We start from the raw sequence: 12,625 nt of genomic DNA on the forward strand, positions 1-12,625 counted from the left end.
GTAGGGTATTATGTATTTGAACATTTGTTGGCCGTAGTTTGTCCGCGTTCTGGGAACAAGCCACTTTTCTGTGTTTCGCGGCCGGTATGCGTTCTTGCAATGCTGACATTTTCATTAGGAAAGTGGTGCGGAGTTATTAGACGATATTACGTTATGGGTGAAATCAGGTAGCGATGCTCTAATCGAACACACACTCCAGCAAGGCACAGACATTGTCCAAGCAGCTGCTCCATAGTTAGGCCTCCAGTGCTCCTCGCAGAAATCCGAGCTACTTTTTTTGCACCCCCCTTGCAAGCAAGCCGCAACGGAACCCCCCATCACAGTTTACATCGACAATGATATCATCCCTCGTGTCTCCTGCCTCCGCGTGCTAGGTCTCACCATTAAGGCCAACCGGGGGAACGCGACCACCTTAACAATGAAACAATAATGTACTGCAGCATCATGTGAACGGGTAGACATTTGAAGCGAATGAAGAGTGGTTTAGTATGAGCACAGTACTGTTCGCCCGCAACGATGCGAATCGCTTTCTTTTGCAGGCCTACAAAGTGAAGGGAACCTCAAGTGAAGGGAACCTCATATATTAATGGCGTTGGTAATGAAACTTCGGGGAGGAGGGCAAGGGAGAGCATCACCGGCCTCTCTCGGAAAACACCGAAGCATACCTCGACAAAACTGGGCGCCGCTCGCTAACACTCGGACAGAAAATTATATTTTTCCTCATGCCCTCCCCCACACTCACTGCTCCCACTCACTCGCAATCACGCCAACTACGCGCCCCCACCACTAGCACCCACTCGCGGTCATGCTCACCCCTAGCTTTGATCACTTGCACTCACTTGCGCTTACGCTCACCGCTCGCCGTCACTACTCGCACTCACTCGCGCTCACGCTCACCACTCACCATCACCACTCCAACTCACACTCACGATTCGCTGTCACCACTCGCACTCACTCGTGCTCGCGCTCACTACTCGTCAAATACCCTCATGCGCGAGCGTGTTCAGCACACCCACCATGAGTCATGAACCCGACGGTATTAGTGCATTACGGCGTCACAGGGCCATCCAAATCATATTCCTAAATCAACACGCCACCAGAGAATTAACTCTAGAATGCCCCATAGCAGGAGCTCAGTGACGAAATATTTCCGAAGCTAAAAGCAATACAGCCTTTAACAAGCACTACAGCGAGGGGCTCCTGTGACGAATAGCCAACAGCGAGTACAAACGCTCACCGCGGTAAGCCCCACAAATAGCACGAGTAGCGCGAGTGCACTTGCGAATGGTGAGCAGGGTTCGCGGTTAGTGGCACTCGCACTCGCGAGTGTTGAGCAGGGCTCTCCGTGCATCGTCCGCGCACTCTCGAGTGGTGAGTGGGCCTCACCGCGAGTGCCGCTCGTACTGGCCAGTGGTGAGCGGGGCTTACTGCGCGTGGGGATCGCACTCGCACTCACACTGGCCAGTCCAAAACAATGGCGAGGCTCACTCACCACTAACTCATGAGTGCCGCGTGGAGAGTGTGTGAGTGCACTCGTTAGTGAGCCTGCCGACCTATGCACCGAAGGCGCCCGGCCGCCTTAGGTCCCCTCGGCGGCGGGTACGCTTCACATCAGGGAGGAACATGTGGAAGGCGTTCCTTCTCCACAAGCGCGGTGACCCGTGACTTCAACGGAGCACAGTGAGCAGTGCACATAGACACGTCCCGGCCGTCCCCGCTTGTCTGTCCCTTTCTGAGAGCAGCAGGGTCACGAGCCGTGCACCTGCGTGTGGTGCCCGTTTACGACGCAACCGGCAGCCACGAAGTTCAGCGGGCACTGAAATATCGCCCCAAGGTGGTCATGGCTCCTAATCCGAGTGCTGTGCGTGGCCGCCGAAAGTGCGCAACAGGGTTAAAAAGTACGCACTGGACCACGCGAGAAATTGCTATAAAAGCTTGCCCTAAGCACGAACGATTCCTTCTTTTCCGATGAGCCTGCGATCACCGCACCAACCCGAAGGAAGTGCTCGCAAGTTGTCGGCTGTTCCCACAAAATGCTCTCCCACTCACCTCGGCCATTAAGTTCGGGTCATTACAGAGGCGTTCCTCTGACAGGTCCAAATGGCATCCCGCCGTGTTGAAGGCGTTCCTGTGCGTCTGTAAAGAAAAGGCGTTACTCAAGGAATGATCTTGCGACAACTTACCGACCATACAATAGATTCCCTAACAGCCCTTTTCAATCACCAGTTGTCTCGAGGCACGCTCCCATCAACGTGGCGGCATGCTGACATCTCATTAGTTAACAAACCACACAAAGCTATTACCTTGGAGCACCTCCGTCCGATATCACTCACCTGTTGTCTTGGAAAACTGCTCGAGCATATCATCAACACGCGGATCACCACCTACCTCGAAATTAATCACCTGCTCTCACACACTCTTAGTGGATTTCGCCAAGGGCTGTCCGTACAGGATACGCACCTCCGTCTATATCATGACATTATAGCTAACCCTTCCAAGGCGGACACCTCGGCCATTCTGGCGCTTGATCTCCACAAAGCATTCGACAACGTCTCTCACGTAGCGATTCTTAAGTCTATAAACTCTCTTGGACTTAGTGCGCTCTTAGTGCGCTATTCTCTTTTCTTCGTAACCGCATGGCCAGACCCCTCCAAACCTCGAACTTCCCTTTCCCCGCAATAGGCACACCTCGGGGTTCGGCGATATCTCCTCTTCTTTTCAATCTGGGGATGATCCCCATGGACACTGCCTTGTCCTCCATCACAAATCTCCACACCTCTGTCTATGCAGACGATATTACGTTATGGGTGAAATCAGGTAGCGATGCTGTAATCGAACACACACTCCAGCAAGGCACAGACATTGTCCAAGCAACTGCTCCATAGTTAGGCCTCCAGTGCTCCTCGCAGAAATCCGAGCTACTTTTTTTGCACCCCCCTTGCAAGCAAGCCGCAACGGAACCCCCCATCACAGTTTACATCGACAATGATATCATCCCTCGTGTCTCCTGCCTCCGCGTGCTAGGTCTCACCATTCAGGCCAACCGGGGGAACGCGACCACCTTAACTAAACTTTGATCGGACGTACTTCAAACACTCAACTTTACGCATTTCCGAACTTGAACACTTGCAACTTCTTCATTCCTTTGTACTCTCTCGCTTTACGTTTTACCTCCCGTACTGCAAACTCAATGCCTCCGGCAAAACAAAACTAGATTGCCTACTACGACGCATATACCGAGTTGCGCTTCTAATACCTCCCAGCGTCCCCACCAGCCGTCTATCTATTAGCCCTGGGCATTCACAACACCTTCGATGAAATCACCGAAGCCCACCGCACAGCCCAGACAGTCTGGCGCACGCATCCCGGCCGCGCCCTTCTCACAGCGGCCCACCTGACCTGCCCCTTCCCCTCACCTATGGCCTCCCTTATTCCCACTACGCTACGCCAATATGCACCTCCCGTTTTGTGCTTTTTGTTTTCTGCTTTATCGGGTATACACGCTGAGATTGTCGGCTTGCGAACGCCGTCGTCGAAATAAGTGTGCTTGAAGTACACTTACAGGGTGCCGTCCTATCGACAACGAAATGCCAGCGAGATGAATCGCGAACCTTTATTCGTTTTGTTTATTTTGTACTACTCGACCACTGAACCTGCCTTTATGCTGGCTTTCCTCTGCCGATAAAGTACGCAATTTTTAGTTTATTAAAGGAAATTTTCCGTGGTCTGTTTTTCTCTGTCTACATCCTTACTTAAAAATGGTCGAAATAAATACTCAATTGTATGTTCGCTCTGCATGTCGGCATTCGTCCAAATGGCACCTCGGGTTTCAATCGCAGAACACCCTGAGATTATTCGCTACTGCTAGAAGGCATTCCTCAAAGGAAAATTTTCGGGCTTACTAACTGGTCGAGGGATTCTGTTAGCCGAGCAAGTCATGCCTACCGGCATTAAGAAGGTTGGCTTGTAGATGGCGAGCGGAGCGGAAGGACAAGGTCCAAAGCAGAAGGGCAGGACAAGCTTATTGTTACTCTAGGGGTTGAACAGCCGCTCCTGAGTGCCAAATCAATTCGGGAGGCCGTAAGCGAAAATTTCCCCGCATTTCCCCGAGGGGAAGAATGTGAAAGTGCGAATGCACGAGTTGAATTTGCGCGGTTCGGTAATGTTCGCGAAAGAGAGATCACACACACACACACACACACACAACTACAAAGAAAGAAAGATGCATTTATTCACAGACACCTATTTGTGTTGTCGTTGTACTTGATTGCTAGAGCGGATCTCAGCTTTGAAATGTCGTGTCAGTACTCCTTTAAGCTGGTGCATTAGCCCTTCTCACGCCCGATTCCTGGCCAATCCCCCACGTGGGTATGTGCCATGCACAGACACCTATTTGTGTTGTCGTTGTACTTGATTGCTAGAGCGGATCTCAGCTTTGAAATTTCGTGTCAGTACTCCTTTAAGCGGGTGCATTAGCCCTTCTCACGCCGGATTCCTTGCCAATCTCCCACGTAGGTATGTGCCATGTCAGCGGCCAGGCAGCGCGCGCCCATCTCCCCCCGTTGCCAAGGAAGACGAGGAGATTCCTGGCCAATCCCCCACGTGGGTATGTGCCATCTCCCCCCGTTGCCAAGGAAGACGAGGAGCGCGCGCACCCGCAGCTGTTGCTATGTGGACGGACGGCGGTCAACGGAATTCAGGGTTGCTTATAAAGTGCATTCGCACTCAATAATCGTCCGGGAAAAGTAGCAAATAACCTTGTAGAAAAGGAGGACGAAGCGGGCGTGAGCACGCGCCACGATCATCATGAGTGGTGGTGTTCGAGGACCGCCAATAAAGAAGCACGGATCGCTCCGTCTAGGGCTCTGGGCCGTGACTCGCGCTAGCTTCTGCGACATCTTTGGTCCCGAAAACCGTGGGAGCGTGCTGGAGACTGAATATACTTATCGACAAAAAACGCATCCGAGTTTGCGGCAGCCAATCCGTCAACCAAGCGCACCGTGCTGCAGACGTTTGCGAGGATGTATGATCCCCTGGGATACCTTGCACCCTTCACTTTAACGGCCAAGCTTGTGTTCCAGGACCTCCGGAAAAAGATCCGCACATGGGACGAACGCCTTCCAGATGACGAACAAGCGTGATGGAACCGTTGGCGCACCCAATTAACAGAGTTGAATGAGGTCCCGGTTCCACGGTTCGTGTTCTCGCACTCGTTCGATGTGGAAGGTTCAATCGAGATCCACGCTTTTTGCGATGCAAGACTGCGAGCTTATGGCGTTGCTCTATACGTCCGAAAGCTGGGGGCCAGTGGCCTATATGACACCAGATTGTTAATTATCAAGAGCCAAGTCGCCCCTCTGAAGCCCATCTCCCTACCCCGGCTAGAGCTTCTTGTCTGCGTTATTGGAGCGCGACTCGTACGTTATGCCAAACGAGTACAATTCTCGGAACACTCTCCCGTCAGTTTGTGGACGGACTCTCTCGTCGCGCTGCACTGGATTACGAGAGCCACCACAAAGCGTGACCAATTCGTTGAACACCGCGTGGCTGAAATACGACGACTAACTGCTCCTACAGGTTGGAACCATTGCAGCGGGAAGGACAATCCGGCAGATTTAATCACACGAGGTATATCAGCGGCGGCTCTTCTGCACTCACCCCAATGGTGGCACGGACCATCGTGGCTCCTATGTCCAAAACAGGAGTTCCCTGACACGCACATTGATGATGTTGACCCGAAGGAGCTGGTAGTGTCACAGGAAACTTTGGTGTGCCCTTGCGATGTCACGAAGCATGAACAGCTATTGACCGTAGAAAATTACGCCCCCTGAGGCGCCTTTTGCAGGTCACGGCCTGGCTTCTGCGTTTTCTGCAAAATGCCCAGCAGCAAGGTCCATCAGCAAGCGGCCCCCTCACAGCAACTGAGATAATGAAGGATGAATGCTACTGGATGCAGCACGTCCAGCTGGAGTTATTCAGCACTGAAGTACGCGCACTGTCAGTCGGTCAGACCGTTCCTTCGACGTCAGCGGTGCTTCGACTTTCACCCTTCATGGATGACGAAGGTCTGCTCCGCATAGGAGGCCGATTACACAAATTGAATGCCAGCATCGACGTCAAGCACCCGATTCTGATACCTGCGTGGCACAAGTTTACGAATCTCATCCTTATGGCATCCCATCAGCACACTCTTCACGGTGGAGTCGAAGCCACGCTCACGGAGACGCGAGAACGGTTCTTGATTTTGAAGGGACGCGAGACCGTCAAAAGGGTTCTGGCCCAATGCTTGACGTGCAGACGCCAGAGGCTGAGCGCCCAAACTGCACCGTTTGCTCCATTGCCAAGCGACAGGATCACGGCAGAACACCCGTTCTCTGTGGTCGGCCTGGACTTCTGCGGACCACTTTACGTGCGCGGGAAAGCTCCTCCGGCAAAAGCCTTTCATGCGCTGTCAGTCGTGCCATACATTTGGAGCTGACTTCGGATATGACAGCGGCTACCACGCTACTGGCGTTCCGTCGGTTCGTGTCAAGACGCGGCATACCGAAGACTGTTTACTCTGACAACACTCAGTCGTTCCATAGTTGTGCTCGAGAATTTAAGGCCGCTGCGTCAGCCCTTCAAGAATATGCGGCCGGGCTCAATGTGCACTGGAAATTCATTGTTGAGCGAGCGCCTTGGTGGGGTGGCTGGTGGGAGCGTCTCATTCGCTCAACCAAGGACGTTCTCAAGCGTTCACTTGGGCGCAGTAGCCTTACTGCCGAAGCTCTCTCCACCACCCTTTGCGAAGTGAAAGCTGTTTAATAGCCGACCTCTAACATACGTCGAAGACCACCCCGATGAAGGAGTACCACTTACGCCTTCCCACTTCCTGACAGGTAGGCGTGCGCTTTGCATGCCCCAAGAGTTAGCGGTGATCGAGACGTCGTCAACCCGAGCTGATCTACGACGACGAGCACGCTACCATCAAAGGCTGACGGCAGAGTTGTGGCGCCGATGGAGGAACGCATACTTGCTGCTACTGCGTTCCGCTCACAAATGTCCCCAGGCTACTTTACCGCAGCTGAAAGTGGGTGACGTCGTAATAGCCCATGACGACAACGCTCCGCCAATGCAGTGGAAACTGGGACGAGCGACAACGCTGCACCACGGCGTCGACGGCGTCGCTAGAGCGTGCGCGGTGCGGATAGCAATGGGTCACGTGATAAACCGTCCAGTGCAAAAACTTTCATCTTGGGGAACAGCGCGAACTAACAGGGACACAATAAGAAAGACGTGGACAGGACTGGCGCTGACTTTCAACTCGATTTATTGGAAAAGACGTAACTACTTATACATACGCAGAATCCTCCTCCCCCTCCTACACCACGTGCCCACACCAGCCACTGACATACTGTCACTACCAAAACACTCCACTGTTGACAACGCACCTTTCTTAACACTGGAACACCTTATCGCGACGACCGCTCCTAATAACCAAATTCTTTTTCATGCAGGATAACTGATGTTTCACTTATACAATCACTCCCCCACTTTCTGATGTAGTATGATTCCATCAACTACATCAGAAGCGGATAAGAGGATAGCAACGGCGCTTACACGTGCGGCAATGTTCGGCCAGTGCTTACACGTGTAAGCACAACGGTGCTTACACGTGTAAGCAGTTGCTATCCGCTTTTCCGCGAGACTGATATCTTGTTTAAGCATAAAGACAGGCGTACTAGTGAGTTGATGGAATCATACTACATCATAAAGTGGGGGAGTGATTGTATCAGTGAAATATCAGTTGTCCTGCACGAAAAAGAATTTGGTTATTTGGAGCGGTCGTCGCGATGAGATGTTCCAGTGTTAAGAAAGGTGCGTCGTCAACAGTGGAGGGATTTGGTCATGACAGTATGTCAGTGGCTGGTGTGGGCACGTGGCGTGGTGGGGGAGGCGGATTCTGTGCACGTATAAGTAGTTACGTCTTTTCCAATAAATCGAGTTGAAAGTCAGCGCTAGTCCTGTCCACTTTTTTCTTATTGTGTCCCTGTCAGTTCGCTCTGTTCCCCAAGATAGAAGTACACCAACTCGCCCAACTCGCCACCCTGCAAAAACTTTACCTGTTAGAATCAGGCGCTTAATCATCTTTGGCCAGCGGGAGGATGTAGAAAAGGAGGACGAAGCGGGCGTGAGCACGCGCCACGATCATCATGAGTGGTGGTGTTCGAGGACCGCCAATACAGAAGCACGTATCGCTCCGTCTAGGGCTCTGGGCCGTGACTCGCGCTAGCTTCCGCGACAAACCTTACGGTGTTCTTGTATTGGAACCCGAGGTGCCGTTTTGACAAATGCCGACGTGATGAGCAAACAGAAAATTTATAGGAGTGTCTCTGTGAATCAATTTTGAGGAAGTATAAAACAACAATAAAAACGAGATAATTTCTTTTACAAACCGTGCGAAATACCTGCTTTAGCGGGAGCGCAAAGCGTGCTAAAAAATAAGTTATGTGGTCAAGCAGCATACAAAACATCGACGTTGAATAAAGGCTCGCGATTCATCTCGCCGGCATTTCGTCGTCGATAGCACGGCCCTCTGCGATTGCGCTTATTACACGCTTCATTCGACGGCGCCGTTCAGAAGCTGCTAGTCTCATCGTGTATAAACGACAAAACTAAACAAAATACCTAACAAACTATTCCACCCAAGCATTTATGAGCATGAGAGGAGAGAGAGAGAGAGAAAACACTTTATTTGAGCAGTAGTTGGGCTAACGACGAGTGGTGACCAGCGTTTGGAGGGTGCCGGTGACCTGAGCTGCTCGTTCAGCCAGTCCTTGCTGGCCTTGAGGTTCCGAGCTGCGTAACGCCGCGTCCCAGGGCTCTTCAGAAGAGATGAAAGGGAATGAGTATGGGGGGCATTGCCAAATCATTAGAGAGACTATTTTTAATGGCTCCGCAGTCGGGGCATTGGGGAGAAGGAAATACTGAGGGATAAATTGCATGTAGTCTGGCGCGATAAGGGAGTGTATTGGTTTGTATAAGGCGCCAGTGTCGTTCCTCTGCGATAGAAAGTCACCAGTGGGATGGAGGGTAGCGCCGGCGAGAGAGGCGGTAGTGGCAGGCGATTTCCTGGAAAGTTCACAGGCTGTCACGGGCTGATTGGGCTCCATGGGAAGGGGTGCGACTTGGCCAAGCTCGGAAGGTTAGATCTCGAGCTGCAAGGTTAGCCGCTTCATTACCTTCCAGCCCCGCATGGGCTGGAGTCCAAACAAGCTCCGCGTGGGAGGTGGGAGGATTTCGAAGAATTTTGAGAGCCTGCGGGGAAATGTTACCACGGGCAAAATTTCGAATGGGCGTTTTCGAATCAGAAATAGCAATTGTTGGTGTAGGCCGGTTAGTGAGCGCAAGTGCAATGGCCGCCTCTTCCGTAGTGGCAGCGGAGCACGTTACGATAGTTCGTAATTGGTAAGGGGGTGCTTTAGGTTCGAACAGTGCGGTGACTGCATAAGCATTGTGGTGGCGATAACTAGCGGCGTCTACATATGCGGTGGTCCGGCCAATGAGGTATTTACGGGCGAGCACGCATGCACGATGTTTCCGGCGTTTAACATTGTGCTCCGGGTGCATATTACGGTGAATTGACCGAACGGGTAGGAGATTGTATAAGTCGGGAGGAATGCGTACTCTCTCGTCAGTAAAGGTCGGTGCATGAAGCCCGAGCGAATCTAAGATGGATCTGCCTGCAGGGGTGGTAGAAAGGCGAGAAAGTTGAATCACAGAGTGGGCTTCCATGAGCTCTTCAGCTCTGTTCAGCCTAGGCTGTCTTCAGCTGTCTTCAGCCTAGGCGTTCCAGTTTGGCAGTAGAAGTGCTTTGAGGGATTAGAAGCGCCGTCTTGTAGAGTTTTCGGATGAGGCAATTTACTTTATGCAGTTCTGTTTTAGTCGGATTTAGGTGTGGGAGAGACTATGTGATGCGACTTATCACGAAGGCATGAATTAGTCGGAGACGCTCAAATTCGGTCATTCCCATGTTGTGGGCTGAGGATGTGACGGATGAGGCCCATGGTTTGATTGACATGAGAGGTGAGCGGGGATATGTATCTGGTGTTGGCTCTTTTTGCGTTGTATGATCAAGCCCAGTACTTTAAGTATAGAGACACTTGGCTCGGAGTTATTCTGAATTTTGATCGCTATATCCGGAGTGTAGCATTACCGGCGGGGAGCAGGGAGGGTCATGAGCTCCGACTTAGTAGAGGAGCACTCAAGACCGGCGAGTGCCGCTTCCGCGACTACGACGTCTGTGCCTGCCTGAAGCGCCTCCTCAATTTGCCCATCACTACCTCCGGTGCACCAGAGAGTGATGTCATCGGCATACAAACTATTTTTAGGATGTGGGATTTGAGCTAAGCGTTTAGGGAGATTAAGAAGAGCCATATTAAAAGGTAGGGGAGACAGGACTGCACCTTGAGGGGTACCAACTGAAGGCGTGTGAATAGTGTCGGATGCTAGGTCACCGACGTGTATTACAGCAGTACAATCAGTGAGAAACTCTTTAATGTAAGTGTGAACTCGTTGCCCGGGGTGAGTCATTGCCAGATTTCGGAGGATATCTTTGTGTGAGACTCTATCGAAGGCTTTGGTGAGGTCTAAGGCTAGAATAGCAGCAGTATCTACCTTTGATGGAGGGATGATGATATCATGGTAGAGTTGGAGGAGGAGATCCTGGGTCGAGAGACCCTGCCTGAGGCCTAGCATTGTGTGGGGAAGCGCATTGGCCTGGGTGAGATGTTGAACTAGGCGGGTATGAATTACGTGTTCAAGAACTTCACCTACGCTGGAAGTTAAACATATGGGCCTGAGATATTCCAGTTTAATGGTTTTCCAGGTTTCGGTATCGAGGTTATTTTAGCGTGTTTCCATGAAGAGGGAAGAATGCCTACAGTCCAAAAGTGATTGTAAAATTGTGTAAGGATGGAGATGGAGTTGTCGTCCAAGTTTCGGAGGAGTTTATTGGTGATACGATGTTGCCCATGTGCCGAGCCAGGCCGGATCTTCATGAGTGCTGCTCTAACTTCCGTTTCTGGGATTTCCCTGTCCAAATCCGAAATACTATTGCCTGCGTATGCCGGGAGCTCTATGGTGTTCCCTTGGGCTATGTAAAGTGTGCGAAGCCGTTCGAGGAGTTGTGTATCATCACCATGAAATTGTTGAACGATTTTCATAAGCCGATTATTAGTAGCTGTGCGGAGTGACTGGGATGCAGCATGTGTTTAAGGAGGGTCAAAGTACGCCTCATACTGGATTTACTTTCATCTCTTCTCACACTTGGCTCCACTGTACTCAGGCGATCTCAGAAGTATAAGATTCTATCCATGTAGCGAGGTTGGCTAACCTTACTTTAAGGCGTTTATTGTGTTTCTGCTTGTGCCATTTACGCTGTATGCTGCGATAGGCCTCCCAATGATGATGCAGGTGGGAGCCTACTGTTTCCGCAGGTATTTCAAGGTACACGGGTCTGTCGTAAGCGCGTTTGTAATCGATAATTTCATTGACCCATGACTGATACGTGTCAGAAGTAATCTCGGTTGGCTCGGACATGTGCACCGCACAGGTTTTGCTAAAGGCATCCCAGTCTGTAAGTAATAGTTGGCGGGGAGGTTGGGTAATTTCAGTTTGGAGCTGTAGATTGAGCTGTACTATGAAATCGTCGCTTCCTAGGGTATGTGGTGTGCAGAGCTATTTAACGTCGGTGATTCCGCGCGAGAAGGAAAGATCCGGGGAGGTATCTTTTTGCACGGTGTTGCCTACTCTTGTAGGGGTAGAGGGATCGGACTCGATCATAAAACGCTGAGCCTGGGTGAGCTCGCATAGGAGATGGCCCTTGCGAGTAGTGTGTGTGTAACCCCAGGCCGTGTGGGGGCATTGAAATCGCCTAGTATGATTAGAGGATGAGGTTGCGAAGCCTGAATATCAAGGTTGAACAGTTGCTTGAATGTGTGTGAGTGCGCACGGGGGCTACTATATGGGTTGAGTATATACAATTGGGAGGCTTTCCGTTTGGGGGGGGGGGGTAAATGACAACCAAATCATGTGGAATATCACTACTGTCAAATTGTAAACGTTCCCCGGGAATGTTACGTTGGACAAATACCGCAGTATATCGGTTATCCTTGGATTGTAAGACCTGATAGCCCGTCAACTTGACGTTCTGTCCGGGTTGTTGTAATGCTATCGCAACAGGAGCTTTTGGTTCTGTGGGAAAAAGTAACTGCAGGTTAGAGCGCTTGCGGGTAAAGCCTCTGCAATTCCACTGCCAAACTGAAAACGTGGAATCCGGCTTATTCATTGTCAAATTCACTAAGCGGGAGGGGGGTAGTTTGCGGAAAATTTCGGTCGCTGGCAGGGGCGACAATTCCCCGAATGCAATTATGTATATCGGCTCGAAGCGATTGAATGGTTGCCCGCATGGCTACTTGATTGGCCAAGAGGATTTGGTGGAGTTGTAAATATTCTTCCTTCTGCTGCGCGAGAGCTGACTGGCATGCAGCCTCGATCCCAGCGAGACGATCGTCTTACGTGGAGGATGTGTCGGAGGAAGAGGGTTAGCTGTGGGTTTGTGCTTTACAGGGGGTGGTGCAGAAAT

At 51.3% G+C, this 12,625-nt stretch overlaps 1 protein-coding gene across 2 annotated transcripts in view; it reads right to left on the reverse strand.

The window, feature by feature from the left end:
• LOC144152594 (uncharacterized) overlaps positions 1-12,625 on the reverse strand; it is a 175,170-nt gene that overhangs the window by 113,993 nt on the left and 48,552 nt on the right. Inside the window, exon 3 of one of the 2 annotated variants that reach the window (XM_077683911.1) lies at positions 2,050-2,136. The exons of the other annotated variant lie outside the window; for it this stretch is intronic. Within the exon in view, the coding sequence (XP_077540037.1) occupies positions 2,050-2,136 (87 nt within the window). The remainder of the gene's footprint in view (positions 1-2,049; positions 2,137-12,625) is intronic. 2 annotated transcript variants of the gene reach the window in all.

Source organism: Haemaphysalis longicornis, unplaced genomic scaffold (assembly GCF_048455015.1).
Source record: "Haemaphysalis longicornis isolate Haplotype H1 unplaced genomic scaffold, Haemaphysalis longicornis Haplotype H1 scaffold_9, whole genome shotgun sequence".
NCBI classification, from domain to species: domain Eukaryota; kingdom Metazoa; phylum Arthropoda; class Arachnida; order Ixodida; family Ixodidae; genus Haemaphysalis; species Haemaphysalis longicornis.